Source organism: Nomascus leucogenys, chromosome 2, assembly GCF_006542625.1.
Source record: "Nomascus leucogenys isolate Asia chromosome 2, Asia_NLE_v1, whole genome shotgun sequence".
Lineage (NCBI taxonomy): Eukaryota > Metazoa > Chordata > Mammalia > Primates > Hylobatidae > Nomascus > Nomascus leucogenys.
Window position 1 is genome coordinate 28,268,216 of NC_044382.1, and position 16,941 is coordinate 28,285,156.

Here is a 16,941-nt window from a genome sequence, read left to right on the forward strand (position 1 = left end):
TATATGAAAGGAAACTTGTTTTTTTACACTCACAGCACTTCTGACACCAAATGTGTGGATTTTTTCTACACCAACAACGAATGTTCTAACTCTCTGGACACCAGCTGGGCATCCTACAATTCAATTCCATTGAGACACTATCTACCTGGGGTTAGCATCTGAACCCATAGGTTGAGGGCTCAGTCAGACAAGACTCATCCACTTCAGATGCCAATCCTAAGTCCCAGGACTCCAGTACTTCTGATGACTTGGCTACTAATCGGGAGTTCCCACGACTCCCTCTTCATACTTGACAAATGGCTACAATGGCCCACAGAACTGAGAAGCACTTTACTTACTATTACCAGTTTATTATAAAGGATACAGATTACTATTACCAGTTTATTATAAAGGATACAGATACTGATGAAGAGGTCCATAGCGTACGGCATGTGGGAGGGGTCCTGAACACAGGAGCCTCTGTCCCCGTCCTTGTGGAGTTGGGGTGCACCACCCTCCTGGCACATGGATGTGTTCGTCTACTCGAAGGCTCTCCAAACCTAGTTGTTTGGGATTTTTATGCAAGTTCCATTATATAGACATGGTTGGTTAAATCACTGATTGAACTCAACCTCCAACCCCTCTCTCCTCTCTGGAAGTCGGGGTGGGGTGGGTGGGGGTGAGGTCTGAAAGTCCCGACCCTCTCCTCACATGGCACCCAGCCTCCATCTGAAGCTCTCTAGGGGCTTTCAGCCACCAGCATTTCCTGAATATATAAAAAAAGACATTCTTCTCACTCTGGAGATACTTTTTTTTTTGAGACGGAGTCTCGCTCTGTTGCCCAGGCTGAAGTGCAGTGGCGCGATCTCACACCTCCGCCTCCAGGGTTCAAGCGATTTTCCTGCCTCAGCCTCTCAAGTAGCTGCGATTACAGGCACATGCCAACATGTCTGGCTAATTTTTGTGTTTTTAGTAGCGGGGTTTCACTATATTGGTCAGGCTTGTCTCAAACTCCTGACCTCATGATACACCCGCCTCGACCTCCCAAAGTGCTGTGATTACAGGCGTGAGCCACCGTGCCCGGTCTTTTTTTTGTTTTAAGACAGGGTCTTGCTCTGTCACCCAGGCTAGAGTGCAGTGATGTGTTCTTGGCTCACTGCAGCCTCCACCTCCTGGGTTCAAGCAATTCCCCTGCCTCAGCCTCCCAAGTAGTTGGGATTACAGGCGTGTGCCACCATGCCCGGCTAATTTTTAAATTTTTTGTAGAGACAGGGTTTCACCATGTTGGCCAGGCAAGTCTCAAACTCCTGACCTCAACTGATCCTCCCGCCTCAGCCTCCCAAAGTGCTGGAATTACAGGTGTGAGCCACCACACCCAGCCTTACTCTGGAGATTCTTTGGTTCTTAGTGGTCCTTGTGTCAGGAACCAGGGACAGAGACCAGAGACGTTTTTTATTATGTCACAGCGCAGGAGCCTTGCCAACATAGTCCCATCCCCCCAGGCACCCTTTCCCAGGCCCTCCTCTTCCCTCCCAGCACAGGCCCCCATTCTCCTGGATCTGAAACACACAAGGAGGCAGAGGGGTAGAGTGGTTAAAAATGCAGACTCCACCACTTTCTGGAGGTGTGATGCTCACAAGAGCCCCTGTGTCCCTATCTGTAAATGGAGATGATAAAACACTCCTCAAAGGGCCTCCGTAAAGATCACAGGAAACAAAGCATGGACAACGTGCCTGGCACGGAGGAGGGCTTGGTAAGTGGAGGCAAGTCTGAGTGCTGGAGCCTTAAAACCGTGGGCTCTTAGGTTTGAAGGAAATCAAAATATTCCTTTCTAAAAACCTGCGGATTTTAGTTAAAGGTAAAAGGTTAAAACACAGGGGTACCCTCTGCCCCTTCTCTCTGTCTTGATCAGCTCAGAAGCACAGCTCAGAGGATACTGGATCAGACTTGACTCTTCCCATACATTTACCTTCCTACATTTCCAGCCCTTTGGAACCCTGAAGATATCCTCTTCTCTGTCCTGTCACTCTGTGGGACTTATGGCTCTTTGTTAAAATACTCTTTAAGCAAGGCCCCTAAGCCACTGCCTTGAGAGAGAAATACTTCTCAACTGAGGCCTCTACTGCATAATGGGTAGAGCATGTGTTAATTAACTTTGGCTGGTTTTTCTTTTGTTAACTTGACTTTTGTTTCCAGGGAGCGTCTCAACTAAGAACCTGAACAGGGAAAGAAAAGAAATGTTTTCACCCCTGCACGTTGTCCAAACTTCCTCCCGCATGTTTGAGATGACATAACGGAGGCCAGAGAAGAGGACTTGTCTGAGCTCACCAAGGGTGCACGGCCCCTTTCTGCACCCACTCATCTGTGGATGGGAAGGGGAGACAAACAAAGGTGTCTTCTGTTTCAAAGTGCTTTCCTGTCCAGGGAGTGGACATTTGCCTGTTTCTTGAAACATTCAAAGAGCCTTATGAATCCAAAGGCCTGCCCAGAAACAAGTGATGAGGGCCCTGGGCAGCCAATGGGATCGTGCTGGCCTTTCTACCTGCCTGGGGAGCGCCCCCCGCCCCACATCCTGCCCCGCAAAAGGCAGCTTCACCAAAGTGGGGTATTTCCAGCCTTTGTAGCTTTCACTTCCACATCTACCAAGTGGGCGGAGTGGCCTCCTGTGGACGAATCAGATTCCTCTCCAGCACCAGCTTTAAGAGGTGAGCCAGGGGTTCAGGGTCCCAGATGCACAGGAGGAGCAGCAGGAGCTGTCGGGAAGATCAGAAGCCAGTCATGGATGACCAGCGCGACCTTATCTCCAACAATGAGCAACTGCCCATGCTGGGCCGGCGCCCTGGAGCCCCGGAGAGGTATGTGTGAGCACCAGGAAAGGGCACACCAATCCTGGACTGCAGAGCCGTGCGCATGTGCTGGGAAGAAGCACTGGCCGGGAGTCACAGGAAAGAGGGATTCAGGCTCTGACTCTAACATTGACTTTTTGGGTGATTTTGAGCAAGTCTTTGGCCTGCTCTGGGCTCCGGCTCCCTCTCTTGTCGAATGAGGGGGTTACTTTAAGAGCAGGAGTTTGTAACTTTCCTTGCATCAGACCCCCTTCTTCTGAAAAGCAGAAGAGAGCATGGGTTCTCTCCCTAGAGTTTCACATGCTATCCAGGGCTTTGAGACCCCACTAAAGCTGGGCTGTGAATGCTAGGTTAAAGGCCTTGGAACAGGCTGTGCCTGGTGGCTCTCACCTGTAATCCCAGCACTTTGGGAGGTTGAGGCGGGCAGATCAGCTGAGGCCAGGAGTTCGAGACCAGCCTGGCCAACATGTTGAAAACCCATCTCTACTAAAAATACAAAAATTAGCCAGGTGTGGTGGTGTACACCTGTAATCCCACCTACTTGGGAGGTTGAGATATGAGAATCACTTGAACCCGGGAGGCAGACATTGCAGTGAGCTAAGATCGTGCAACTGTACCCCACCCTGGGTGACAGAGTGACACTCTGTCTCAAAAAAAATAAAAATAATAAAAATAAAGAACTTGCACCAGATTTTGAAAATGTTCAAGATCCCCGTGGAGAAAGAGTTTCTAAAAGAGGATGGTGGAAGCAGTTCTTCACAGAGGAGTTCACTCCTAATTACCACGGATCAGGGGAATGATAGTTGCAAGTGTCTGTAGAGTAGATGGAGACGTCTGCCATCACGGGAGGGATTGTGAGATGTTGGGGGCAGGCAAGAAAGGAGGGACAGGCTCTGGTTAAATTTCTGGAGGGGGCTCAGGGTTGACGGGGGTCATGTTCTTGTCTGTGCCCCTCTCCCTTGCAGCCAGAGGTCAGCACAGCCATCCAGAGGACCCCAGGACCCACTTCCCAGCCCTAAAATAGCCTCACCCATGTGTTTCCCTCAAAAAGGGCTAGAAGGCTGTTACCCCAATGCCCCTGCTACCCCCAGTCTCCAAAAAGTAATTTGCGATCTACATGGACTTACAGCAAGGTGTGATGTCAGCTGTTGCCAGGCAGAAAGGGGTTTGGGAGAGCCCTGCAGAGATGTTATGACAAGCTATGTTCTGGGGAACAGGGTAACCTGCTGCAGACCATTAGAGCTGTGGCCTGTGAAAACCCCAGGGAATCCCATGGCAAGCAGGGCAGACTCTTTTGTGAGGAATGGATTCTGGTCTAGGCCACGTGTGACCTTGGATAAATCACTGCCTCTCCCTGAGTCCCTGTAATAATAGCCATAATAACATCCACTGTGTACCTGTCACCAGGCCTCAGCCACTATTAATTAGTACTGTGATTATTTACATATATAAAGGCTAAACTCAATTTTAATTCTTACAGTCACCCTATGAATCAGGTACTTTTGTTGTCCCTTTTTACAGAAGAGGAAATTGAGGCTCACATTGGTAAGTGACTTACCAAAGTGTTAGCTCACTCTACCATTTGGCCCCCTTTCAGAGGTGCATTTTGTGGGAAGGGGAGGTGAGACCCCTCTGAGCTCAGACCACTCAGTGATTTACAGACCCAGTTGGGCTCAGTGTTCAGAGTGCATGCCCCCTTGTCTAATCCTTGTCTAGTTTTCCCTTTATTCAGTTACTGCTTCTAAAGCTGGCCATGTGTGCTTAGGCCATTCCAGACTGGAGCCTGTTTTGGAGGCTTTTGTGAATGCTTCTGCCTGGCAACATTTGTGTCATGATTCCTGCTAGCTCTGGTTGGCTCCTGACTTTGGCTTTTTTTTTTTTTTAATTGCAGAAGAAGGTAGTGTAAATGAGGAAATAAAGAGGGGGGTGACAAGAGTTGGCACTCTACCAGAACCAGGGGACAGGCGTTCAAGATGCATAAAGAGGAAGAAAAGCAGATGCTAAACTTAACTACGAACTCCCCTGAGAATTGCACTGAGTGTAATTTATTTATAGAGTGCTAACAATGTGCTAGGTGTGGAGCCAAGAGCTTTACCCCCATCATCTTATTTAACGTAACAGCCCTTGGAGCAGATGTTTTACCCGATTTTACTCACACAGAGGGTTAATCAACTTAGATGGTCCCAGAACTAACCGACTCCAGAGCCAGGATTCCAATCCAGGTTATGTGGGCTTGTCTTCAGGGTGAATCTCTAGGTTCTTAGGCCTCCTGAGGAACTGTGGCGCAGAGAGGGGAAGGTACTGTCCCATGTCGCGTGTGGGAGGTAGAGCTGGGGCTAGAATTGGGTGTGGGGTTGCAGAAGCACTGAACAGGTGGAGGATGAGGCTGGAGAGCCTGAACACAGGCCAGGCCACCCCTGTTCCTGGAGAAGGCCAAGAAGTAGAATTTGTTTTCCCTTCCGTCTGGTCTCCCCACTTCTCCCTCCCCGTCGGGTTTTTGCTGTTTCCTTCCCGAATAACTCTCCCTTGGGCTGGGCCTTATCCCAGAAAGCACAGACTGGCACACAGCAAGCCAATGAGAATGAGCCAGTCTGTGATGTCATGCATTACCAGGCAGAAGGGCCTCCTGGAGCTTGCTGGTTGCTAGAGTAGGCAGGGTGCAGCCTCATCCTGGCAGTTCCCAATGGGTCTGTCTTAGTCCATTTTGTGCCGCTTTAACAGAATAAATACTACAGACTGCGTAATATACAAAAAAACAAAAACAAAAACCCCAGAAATTTATTTCTCACAGTTCTGGAGGGGCTTTCTTTTTTTTTTTTGTTTTTGTTTTGTTATGTTTTTTGAGACACAGTCTCACTCTATCCCCCAGGATGGAGTGCAGTGGTGTGATCTCGGCTCACCGCAACCTCTGCCTCCCAGGTTCAAGCGATTCTGTTGCCTCAGCCTCCTGAGTAGCTGGGACTACAGGTGCCCACCACTACGCCCGGCTAATTTTTTTTTTTTTTTTGAGATGGAGCCTCACTCTGTCACCCAGGCTGGAGTGCAATGGCATGATCTCAGCTCACTGCAACCTCCACCTTCCAGGTTCAAGTGATTCTCCTGCCTCAGCCTCCCGAGTAGCTGGGATTACAGGTGCTCGCCACCACGTCCGGCTAATTTTTGTATTTTTAGTAGAGATAGGGTTTTACCACGTTGGCCAGGCTGGTCTTGAACTCCTGACCTCAGGTGATCCGCCTGTCTCGGCCTCCTAAAGTGCTGGGATTACAGATGTGAGCCACCGCACCCAGCCTAGCTTTCTTTTTTTTTGAGACAGAGTCTCCTTCTGTCACTCAGACTGGAGTGCAGTGATGCGTGACATGATCTTGGCTCACTGCAACCTCTGCCTCCCAGGTTCAAGTGATTCTCCCACCTCAGCCTCCCAAGTAACTAGGACTAGAGGTGCACGCCACCATGCCCGGCTAAGTTTTTTGTATTTTTTGTAGAGACGGGGTTTCGCCATGTTGGCCAGACTGGTCTCGAACTCCTGGCCTCAAGTGATCCACCTGCCTCGGCCTCCCAAAGTGCTGGAATTACAGGCATGAGTCACCACGCCCAGCCTGGTGAGGGGCTTCCTTGATGTCTCCTCACATGGTGGAAGGCAGAAGGGCAAGAGAGAACCAACTCCTTCCGTCAAGCCCTCTTACAGGGCACCTAATCCCATTCGTGAGGGAGAAGGCCTCGTGGCCCGATCACCTCCCAACACCTTCACATTGGCAACACCTGGACTAGGGTCTTAGTAGTCCCACCCCTGGGGTCGTCAAAGAACCGATCAGAAACTCCCAGGGTGTAGGGGCAGGATCCTTACATCCCCTGTACTGTAACATACGCATGCACCCCCAAATCGCATCCAAGTCCCACAGATACAAGGGCTTGCTGAGGTCTGAGGGTCTGGATGGTGAGTCCAGGGAGCATGAGAAATTCATCCAGGCCACACAGGCTCAGGCATCTATACTCCTGCCCACCCCCTGCAGGGTGGATATTACCATTTGAAATACTTTGGCGCTTGCAGTGAGATCTTGCTTAAAAGAAGAAACCCACCAAATTCTAGAATCGCAGAGGTGGGGGCACTTATGTGACAAATGAGGGGACAAAGTCACAGAGATTGGCAGGGACATGCTCAAAGACATGGAGAGCCTGGGCAGAGGATGGTCCCAGAGTGGGTGGTGCCTGGTCCTGCTTCAGCCTGACATTGTCCAAGGCTCCCCCAGCCCACTCCTAAAATGGCCAGACCCCACTTCTTCCCAGGTGGGCTACATTTTCTGCTGTCCCAGTCCCACTTCCTTACCTTTTCTCCTTAAATCTGATTTTACTGAGAGGGTGGGAGGTTGGGCAGAGGGGTGATAAGGCTCTTCCCCTTACTTGGTAAGCACATACAATTTTTTTTTTTTTTTGTCAATTAAAAAAAATAACATACCTGCCAGCAGAAAAAAAAAAAAAAAAAAAAAAAGCTGGGCGCGGTGACTCACGCTTGTAATCCCAGCACTTTGGGAGGCTGAGGCGGGCGGATCACGAGATCAGGAGATCGAGACCACGGTGAAACCCCGTCTCTACTAAAAATACAAAAAATTAGCCGGGCATGGTGGGGGGTGCCTGTAGTCCCAGCTACTCGGAGAGGCTGAGGCAGGAGAATGGCGTGAACCCGGGAGGCGGAGGTTGCAGTGAGCCGAGATCGCGCCATTGCACTCCAGCCTGGGCGACAGAGCGAGACTTCGTCTCAAAAAAACAAAAACAAAAACAAAAACAAAACCAAACCTGTTCCTCTTGCGGGCAGCCCTGATCCTCAGGAGATCCCCAAGGCAAAGGGAGCCTGGGAAGACCCCCCTACCTCAATCCCTCATCGCACAGGCAGGACCCTAAGGTCCAGAGAGGACGAGCATGCCCCTTTGCTCTTCTCTGTTCAACTCAGGCCCGTGGCAGCTGCAGGGTCTCTGCCAGGGAGGACTTCGGGCACATCGATGGTTGGAAGGAGGGGTGGGGCGAGGTCTTCAAGCTGTATTTCCATAGCCAGTTTATTGTTTGTGCTTCAAGTGCATTATTTGTTAGGGGTGGCTTAGGGGGCTAATGGAAATGGGGGTATACATTTCCCCATTCCTAGCCGGTGCTTGGGGGCAGCCACCACCGTAGATCCTCCTCTGACCTATCCTCCCCACCTCCCACAGCAAGTGCAGCCGCGGAGCCCTGTACACAGGCTTTTCCATCCTGGTGACTCTGCTCCTGGCTGGCCAGGCCACCACCGCCTACTTCCTGTACCAGCAGCAGGGCCGGCTGGACAAACTGACAGTCACCTCCCAGAACCTGCAGCTGGAGAACCTGCGCATGAAGCTTCCCAAGCGTGCGTGCACCCCTACATCTTGATACCCCCCACCTCCCACCATCCCTCACCTCAGAGACCCCCATCCCTGCACCCAGCTGGGCCCACTGTCCTCTCCCTCGGGTTCGGAATTCCAGCCCTTCCTCATCTGGGTCTGATACCCTCCTCCTTGGGCACTGGGGCCACACTTACCCTCGTTCCTGTCCCCACAGCTCCCAAGCCTGTGAGCAAGATGCGCATGGCCACCCCGCTGCTGATGCAGGCGCTGCCCATGGGAGCCCTGCCCCGGGGGGTAAGGACAGCCCCAGGGTGGTGGGAGGGGCAAGGTTATCCCACCTGGATGGAGGACAGTGCCAAGGGGAGGGGCAGGGAGGAGAGCCCAGCTGGGGAGGGGTCCTTACTGCTGTGGGAGGGACAGTGCCTGCCTCAGGAAGAATAGGGCTCCCCAGGTGTGGAGGGCACAGGTGAAGAGTCTCTTGGTGCCATCTCTGGGAGGAAGGCTCAGCCCTCTACAGTTTACAAAGTGCTTCTCATTTCCTATAGCATCTCACTGTCCTCTCTCATTCTCAAAGACCTTGCTATCATGCATTGACAATATTTATATTCACAATACTGTGCTGTGGACAAAACCCTGGGCAGGAAAGCTTATGCCAGTTTGACCAATGAGGACATTGAGGCAGGAAGCTAAAGTGACTTGCTCGAGCTCTCATGTTTGGAGGTGGCAGAGATGGAATCATTGACCAAGCGCCTGGGATTCCAGTCTCTTACCTAGATCCCAGCAACTGGCTCCTGCTCCAGACCCCATGCTCCAGGGACCAGCGCTGGTAACCTTCTGTTACTTCCTCCCACAGCCCATGCAGAATGCCACCAAGTATGGCAACATGACAGAGGACCATGTGATGCACCTGCTCCAGGTGAGTGCAGGGAGCTAGCCGGGTGGCCCTGCCTGCCCACCCAGGACCTTGGCCAGGCCGAGCTCCAAGGCCTGTATACCTGGCTCGTGGCAGACTTTCAACATGTGCTCTCTGGATTAGCGAATACAAGGATGACCCTTAAATGTTATATGTAGTCCGGCCTCTCTGCATTTTTTAGATAAACAGGCTTGGCTGGGTGCAGTGGCTCATGCCTGTAATCTCAGCACTTTGGGAGGCCTAGGCAGGCGGATCACCTGAGGCCAGGAGTTTGAGACCAGCCTGGCCAACATAGTGAAAGTCTCTACTAAAAATACAAAATTAGCCAGGCGTGATGGCAGGCACCTGTAATCCCAGCTACTCGGGAGGTTGAGGCAGGAGAATCGCTTTAACCCGAGAAGTGGAGGTTGCAGTGAGCCGAGATCATCACGGCACTGCACACCAGCCTGGGTGACAGTGAGACTCCATTTCAAAAAATAAAATAAAAATAAAGAAACTGAGGCTCAAAGCTTGGAAGTGACTTGCTCAAGACACCCCTTTTCTCCCCAAATTTGTACTGCGTGTGTATCCTGTGCCAGCACTGTGCAAGGCTCTGGGCCCACAATGGGGAGCAATTGGACCCAGCTTCTGAAGCCATGGGGATCGCAGGCTAGTGTGGGAGACAGACAAGTGACCAGGTGATGACAGAAGTGCAGGGGGCTTTGTGAAGAAACAGGCAGAGGACTCAACCTAGCTGGGGGCAGTCAAGGTTGGGTCGTCACCTTCTGGAGCAGGTGAGACCTGAAAGCTGAGCAGCCATCCACAGGGAGGACACTGGGGCTTGTTGGTAGATCTGGCCTGGAATCTAGAACTCGACTCGCAACCCTGCAGTCTTGTAGCTGAACAGCTGGACTACCCTTACCCCTTCCCTCCCCTCCCATAATGGCTGAAGTCCAGGGTTTAGGCTTGGTGCAGCTCTGATCCATTCTGAGGAATGGAAGACCAAGGGAAGGTGGGCTACACATTTCACACTGCCTGCCAGGGAGCTCTTTTTGAACCATCCTTCCTGCCCTGCCACCCTGTAGAATGCTGACCCCCTGAAAGTGTACCCGCCGCTGAAGGGGAGTTTCCCGGAGAACCTGAGACACCTTAAGAACACCATGGAGACCATAGACTGGAAGGTGAGCAGGTTTCCCTGCATGGGAACTCTCTTTCCTCCGATGTCTAGGGCAGGGCTGGGAGAGGTGGGGTGAGGGTGGGCTGGGGAAGCCATTCTCAGGAAGCTGAAGGGGTTTGCCAGCACTTCCAAAGCCTGGATGCTGCAGTGTGTGGGGTTCAGCCCCATGGGTCTTTAAGTGGGAACCAGGCTGCAGCTGGATCCGGATGTTGGGGCCCTATTTGGCCCTGCATGTTTCTGTCCCCAGGGGCAAAGCCAGGCAGTGTAGGGGCTTGGTGATAGCCATTGAACCTGACCTCCACCTCTATCTGTATTAGGTCTTTGAGAGCTGGATGCACCATTGGCTCCTGTTTGAAATGAGCAGGCACTCCTTGGAGCAAAAGCCCACTGAGGCTCCACCGAAAGGTACAGGGAGTGGGAGCTTTAGCGTGCCAGGGCTTCTGGACCCTCAGGGCTCTCCTGGAGCTGCTGAGGCCGGGGCCTCCAGCACTCCCTGGTACCAGCACCGCGGAATCTCCCATCCTCTCAGCTCTCACTTCTCTCTCTCTCTCCTGTCTATTCCTTCTTGGTTTGGCTGTACCCCTCCCCTGACCCACCCCCATCTTGTCTAAGGGTTCCTAAGGGCCCACAGAGGCCTGTCACCACAGGGTACAGGTGACCCCTCTCACAGAGCATCGATGGTACAGCACAGGGTGCCTGGGGCAGAACCTGCCCGAAACACTGCAGAAAGGAATCCTTGTAATGACCTTGCCCCAGTGCTGCCTGCAAGCCAGTGAGGGCGCCAAGGTCACAGCTGCTGCCAAGAGAGCCTTGGGCGCTTCCCACCTCATGGACAATGCAGACTAGGATGTTTTTAGACCCAAAGACAGAGTGCTGTTTCTATCCCGGTGCTGTCTCTAATTTGCTATGTAACTTTGGACAAATCTCCTTCCCTCTGGGATTCAGGGTCCTGAAGTAGAAGGTCAAATGGCCACCCTGCCTGGGGCCTCAGTTTCTGCATCAGATTCATAGAAGACACCTTACATGCTATCTCCAACTCCTAGCTGATGCTTAAACCCCTCTAAGACATCTCCAACAAATGGTAACCCCCATTTCTACTTGGGAACTCCCAGTAACAGGAAGCTTAGACTTACCAAGGTGCCCATCGCTTCTCTCTAGAATCAGAATCGCAAGTGCAATTCCAAACTGTAATGGTGGTTTTTGGTTGTTTGTTTTTGAGATGGAGTCTGGCTCTGTCGCCCAGGCTGGAGTGCAGTGGTGCGATCTCAGCTCACTGCAACCTCAGCCTCCCGGGTTCAAGCAATTCTCCTGCCTCGGCCTCCCGAGTAGCTGGGATTACAGGCATGTGCCACCATGCCCAGCTAATTTTTGTATTTTTAGTAGACGGGGTTTCACCATGTTGGCCAGGCTGGTCTCGAACTCCTGACCTCAAGAGATCCGCCCACCTCGGCCTCCCAAAGTGCTGAAATTATAGGCATGAGCCACTGTGCCTAGCCCAAAACTGTAATGGGCTTTGAGTATCAGAAGAAACCATCAACTTCTGAGGTGAATTGGACACATGGCCATTCACTTCCTTTTTGATCTCAGACCTTGTTGGTCTAGGCCTCTCAGTTTTCTGATCCGTGTGATGGCTGGAGTGAGTAAAGCCACTTGGGAAGAAGGCATTAGGCCTACAGCAGTGGTGTGTGGGTCTCTAGCTCTGCTCAGACCCTGATTCAGAGCTCACTCACTCACTGTGTCCTCATCATGCCTGTCGCTTCAGTACTGACCAAGTGCCAGGAAGAGGTCAGCCACATCCCTGCTGTCCACCCGGGTTCATTCAGGCCCAAGTGCGACGAGAACGGCAACTATCTGCCACTCCAGTGCTATGGGAGCATCGGCTACTGCTGGTGCGTCTTCCCCAACGGCACGGAGGTCCCCAACACCAGAAGCCGCGGGCACCATAACTGCAGTGGTAAGCAGTGGCACTGTGAGAGTGTCAGAGGACCAGGAAGGACTAGGAAGGTTGAGGGGCAAGAGGTCCCCTCTGAAGCACACAACACCCGGGATGGCAGCTCCTGGGGGCAGCGATGTAGTCATACGTCCAGCCCTTTATCCATCCACCCACCTGTGCATTCCTATTTGTCCATTTATCATCTCTCCTCTTACATCCACTCATCTATTTGTTCACTTATCCGTCAGTCCTTTCATCTGTGAATTTCATCCATCCACGCACCATCCTCTGGCATCCAGGAGTCCTACAGACCCACCCATCTCATTTCATCACCCCCTTCTCACTCAAGCCCCCATACCCCTCTTTGTTGCTGCTTGCAGCTGTCCTTCCCTGGGTACCTGCTTTCCCAGGCACTAAGCCTGCGGCTAGGTGGGAAGCACTGCCCTCAGACATCTTGGGTCAGCTAGGCTGCACTTCAAGTGACAAATGGACTTGCTGCTCCTTTGCAGAGTCACTGGAACTGGAGGACCCGTCTTCTGGGCTGGGTGTGACCAAGCAGGATCTGGGCCCAGGTAAGGGCCTTGCATAGGGGCATCTGGTCACCAGCAGCTCATCCCCAGCAGGGCAAGCTCCTTTGTGGGCAGGTGAAGGAGTGTGACGCTGGGCCACTCTCCAACATTCCTGGGATGTCCATTTCACAGACGAAGGAACAGGGTTGGGGGGCTGTGGGGAATTACACAAATCCATGATGGTCATTATTGGACCTGAGCAGGGGGCAGGGGAGGGTGGACAGTCCTTAACTGCTCTGCAGGTCCAGGATATTAGAAAGGGGCAGGGACAACAAATGGGTGACTCCAACCTCAACCTGCTGCTTCTCTCTCCAGTCCCCATATGAGAGCAGCAGAGGCGGTCTTCAACATCCTGCTGGCCCCGCACAGCTACAGCTTTCTTGCTCCCTTCAGCCCCTAGCCCCTCCCCCATCTCCCACCCTGTACCTCATCCCATGAGACCCTGGTGCCTGGCTCTTTCGTCACCCTTGGACATGACAAACCAAGTCGGAACAGCAGATAACAATGCAGCAAGGCCCTGCTGCCCAATCTCCCTCTGTCAACAGGGGCGTGAGGTCCCAGGAGGTGGCCAAAAGCTAGACAGATCCCCGTTCCTGACATCACAGCAGCCTCCAACAACAGGCTCCGAGATCTAGGCTCATGGACAAGATGGGAAGGCACAGGGAGAAGGGATAACCCTACACCCAGACCCCAGGCTGGACAGGCTGACTGTCCTCTCCCCTCTGGCCTTTGGCCTTGGCTTTTCTAGCCTATTTACCTGCAGGCTGAGCCACTCTCTTCCCTTTCCCCAGCATCACTCCCCAAGGAAGAGCCAAGATTTTCCACCCATAATCCTTTCTGCCGACCCCTAGTTCCCTCTGCTCAGCCATGCTTGTTATCAGCTCACAGGGCCATGGTTCATGTTAGAATAAAAGGTAGTAATTACAACACTCCGGCTCCTGGCTCTTCTGTTGAGATCTAGTTCATTTATCCTAAAGAGGTTAACTAAAGACGCTAAATCCAGTCACTTAGGTGGGAGAACGCAGCCCAAGGAACCCACAGAGATGCCTGCAGGGCCAGGCAGGGCTGGTGGGGGCTGTAGTCTTTGGACACAGACATACTTGATTACATGTTTAACACACAGGAACACTCTACTTCCAAAAAGAAATAGGCTCTTGTCTAGTTTAAGCACAAGCTCTTCTTGGTACAGCTTTCATTTTCCTATGTCCCCAATTTCATTTCTATACTAAGAACAGTGTGAATGTGATGACAGATGGCAACCGACACAGGGCCTCCATGTCAGGATGGACAGGAAGTAGGGGACTGTGGAGAACTGGGTGCCCATGCCTTACCTAAGGGGCTGACTGCTACTCAGCTCTATCTGGTTGCTGCCAGGAGGAAGCACAGCCCCCGTTGCCAGATGTTATCTTTTTAAGAGGAGCCAGAAATCAAGAACTGCAGTGAAATCACCCCATTTTTAAGTTTAAAGTCTTGCTGTGGGTCAACAAGGCCCAATGAGGACACTACTCTGTAGTTCTGTTCTAGAGCAACATGCTTGAGAGAGGCCAGATGGTGGAGGGTCTGGCCCCGGGCCCCGAGTCAAGGCTGCAACTGGATGCCAACCTGGGTCTCCGACACCTCTAGCCAAGCATTCCTTCTCTGCACTGCCTCTGGCTGTTTCCAGAATGAGGCTAAAAGCTCTGGAGACATCTCCAGGACCCCTGGTGTTCCATATGGCTCTGGGCCCAGGGAAGTGGGCTTCTGCATTTCCGGGCTGGAGCAGCAGACCACCTCCTTTGCTACCCCTCCCCTCCCTCAGTCCACACCCAAGACATCATCCTGTCTTTCATGTTCATCCACTTCTTGCCCTCACCACCACAGAACCATGGTGAGCTCGATGTGAGAGGCAACTCGCTTCCAATTTTCCTAGACCTGCTGTGCCTGCCACAGCTGTTCATGCACCTCCAGGGAGCCCGCTCCTAGCTCGAGGCCTAACTCAAGGATTCTCAGCCCCTTCCATTTCTTGTCTTTGGGTATTTGCATGACTTACTCTGGCAACAGGAAATCAACCATGACCATCCTTTAGTTTAGATGCCACCTCATCCAGGAAGCCTTCACCACCAATTCAGCACCCAGGCACTTCACCGCTCACCACCGCCTGTCCCACTAACCACAGTCACCCACAGCCTCAACACGCAGGCAAGAAGGAATCCTGAGTGTTGGCGAGACAGTCCCTTCCAAGAAATGTGTGCCCCAGATGCACTGGGAGCTTGCATCCTTCCTCCAAGTCTTTTATTTTTTTTTTTTGAGTTATTAAAAAAAACCAAAAAACACAACCAAAAGAACTGATGAGAGGAAGACAAAGCCTCGGGATCAGCCAGAGACCGAGCGGCACGGGATGAGGCACAGGTCAGGCCTAGCTGGATCTGTGGAGCAAGGTGGCGGGAAGTCCCGAGGCCTTTGGGCATGTGGGGTCTGTGGAAGGAGAGGAGGTCACTTAAAAAAATACATATACTGTACACATCTATATGAAGCGTCCCGTGTTGGGGGAGTGGGGTGAGGTCATGGGAGCTGGTCCGCTTTCTCCTTGGACCAGCCTCCCCGCAGGCTCACTGGCTTGGCCAGCACAGGGACCCCTGCAGCTGGCTGTCTTCTTCTGTGGAGCGAGGGAAGGTAACAGTTTAGTTCCAACCCATGGTGGGCAGAGGTCGGCGGAGGTCAGAGGCATGGGGATGGCCACTGCTCGGCTAGGAAATCCCTGGGGGAAGGAAACACATGCAGACATCAAATTTCCTAACCCCTTTCCCCTGCAAGGAAAATGAAATCTAGCATCTCCAATGCAGGGGAGAGGCATTAACCACAGTGGACATTTTTTAGCACTTGGAATGTTCTGGGAACTGGGCTGAGTCCTTTAGTGTTTAGCTTAGCTTCACGTAAGCCTCACCACTGGCCCAGGAGGTGGGCTCTGCATCACCCCCATTTACAGGAGGCTGGGTGACCACAGGGCCAGCACAGCCAGGTGGAGCAGCTAACTGTCACCACCACTTGGCAGGGCCTGTCCTCCATAGGGAAGCATAGATCCATGGTGATAGCTCATCTTGAGTAAACCATCTTCCTTCCCCAAAGGAAATGCCCCCAAGTTACAGGATCATGAGGAAAATGAACTGCTCACAAGTGAAGTAGGAACCAAGCCCTATCTGATCTCACCTACAAACAGGCTCCATCCCAGGGCACGCCCCCTAAAGCACGCACAACCCCTGCACCCAGAGTGTACTCGGTATCACCACTGCCATTACTGTTCTGGATCCTTCTGATGCTGCAGCACCAACTCCTGATGTCACCCCACTGGCCCCATGGACCCTTGGCAATAGAACCTCTTTCCCCAGCCTCCTTTCCCCTTAGAGCCCACCTATCAGGTCTGCCTGGCTCTCTGGGACCACAGGGGACACCAGAGCTGTCCTCCCACCCTGAATGCTCAGGAAGGATTGGGAAGCGTACCTGTGCCTGGTGCTGGTGCTCGTCATACGGTCTGCTCTGCTGTCTTCTTCTGTGAGGAGGGAAGTACGAGAGGCTCTCAGACCTGCAGCTTTTCCCCACCCACTGCTGCCCCCACCTCCTGAGGACTAGTGAATTCCTCTAGAACAGATACTGGGTCTGCAGGGACCTCCAAGGGCAGAAGCAAACAGATGTTCAGCTCTCCTAAATACAGCTGAGGCCCTGCTGGCCAAGGTGAGAACTTCATCTGTGTCTGAGGTGCTGAGGCCCCAGGCCGTGAGGACAGCTGTTGTTCAGGGCTAGCCTGCCAGCCGGGGCACACGCAGCCCAGGTAACGTTTCCTTTCACCTGGAAACCTGCCACAGTCTACCTGGTTTCCCTATGCTGGGGGGAGTCTCTCCTTCCTTCCCCAACACCCTTCTACCTCAGGCAGGCCACTTCTACGGCTTCCATGTGCTCAGGGAAAATGCCCTGCCAGCCTCTTCCCTGGTATGTCATAACTCCTGACGCCCCCCACTGGGCCCCGAAAATGGGAAAGGGGGCAGGAACCAGGTCTGGGTATGTAGGAGGGGTCTTGGGTTTGGGTCCGTTTTCTGGCCTGAGACCCCCCAGGAACTCTCTACCTTTTTCTTCTTTTTCTTCTGGGACGGTGACTCAGAATCTTTGGTTGAGGCCTTTTTTGCTTTCTTCTTCTTTTCTTTTTTTTCTTTGTCTTTTTTTCCT

At 52.5% G+C, this 16,941-nt stretch overlaps 2 protein-coding genes across 12 annotated transcripts in view; one reads left to right on the plus strand and one right to left on the minus strand.

Annotated features, from left to right (window-relative positions):
- Positions 1-2,521: 2,521 nt before the first annotated feature.
- CD74 (CD74 molecule) lies at positions 2,522-13,671 on the plus strand. 4 transcript variants are annotated; one of them, XM_003266638.4, is made up of 9 exons: positions 2,522-2,834; positions 8,024-8,196; positions 8,388-8,467; positions 9,027-9,089; positions 10,151-10,246; positions 10,560-10,647; positions 12,005-12,196; positions 12,685-12,747; positions 13,060-13,671. In XM_003266638.4, exons 1-9 carry the CDS (start codon positions 2,710-2,712, stop codon positions 13,068-13,070), a joined length of 891 nt encoding a protein of 296 aa, XP_003266686.1. In that variant the 5' UTR covers positions 2,522-2,709; the 3' UTR covers positions 13,071-13,671. The 4 variants fall into 4 exon arrangements, with proteins under 4 accessions (XP_003266686.1, XP_003266685.1, XP_030682460.1 ...); XM_003266637.4 differs by lacking the exon at positions 12,005-12,196; XM_030826600.1 differs by lacking the exons at positions 10,560-10,647; positions 12,005-12,196.
- A 1,310-nt stretch (positions 13,672-14,981) lies between these two features.
- Positions 14,982-16,941, minus strand: part of TCOF1 (treacle ribosome biogenesis factor 1) — a 42,370-nt gene continuing 40,410 nt past the window's right edge. For all 8 annotated transcript variants that reach the window (XM_030826575.1, XM_030826574.1, XM_030826578.1 and 5 more), the window contains 3 exons: positions 16,842-16,939; positions 16,222-16,270; positions 14,982-15,481 (listed from right to left, as the gene is read on the minus strand). In XM_030826575.1, the coding sequence (XP_030682435.1) occupies positions 16,244-16,270; positions 16,842-16,939 (125 nt within the window). In that variant the 3' untranslated portion in view covers positions 14,982-15,481; positions 16,222-16,243. The remainder of the gene's footprint in view (positions 15,482-16,221; positions 16,271-16,841; positions 16,940-16,941) is intronic.

Excerpts from the sequence above, each read along its gene's own strand:
- CD74 (XM_003266638.4), top strand. The coding sequence starts at position 2,710 with ATGCACAGGAGGAGCAGCAGGAGCTGTCGGGAAGATCAGAAGCCAGTC. Across the intron at positions 9,090-10,150 it reads ATGTGATGCACCTGCTCCAG|AATGCTGACCCCCTGAAAGT; the intron begins GTGAGTGCAGGG and ends GCCACCCTGTAG. Across the intron at positions 10,648-12,004 it reads CACTGAGGCTCCACCGAAAG|TACTGACCAAGTGCCAGGAA; the intron begins GTACAGGGAGTG and ends CTGTCGCTTCAG.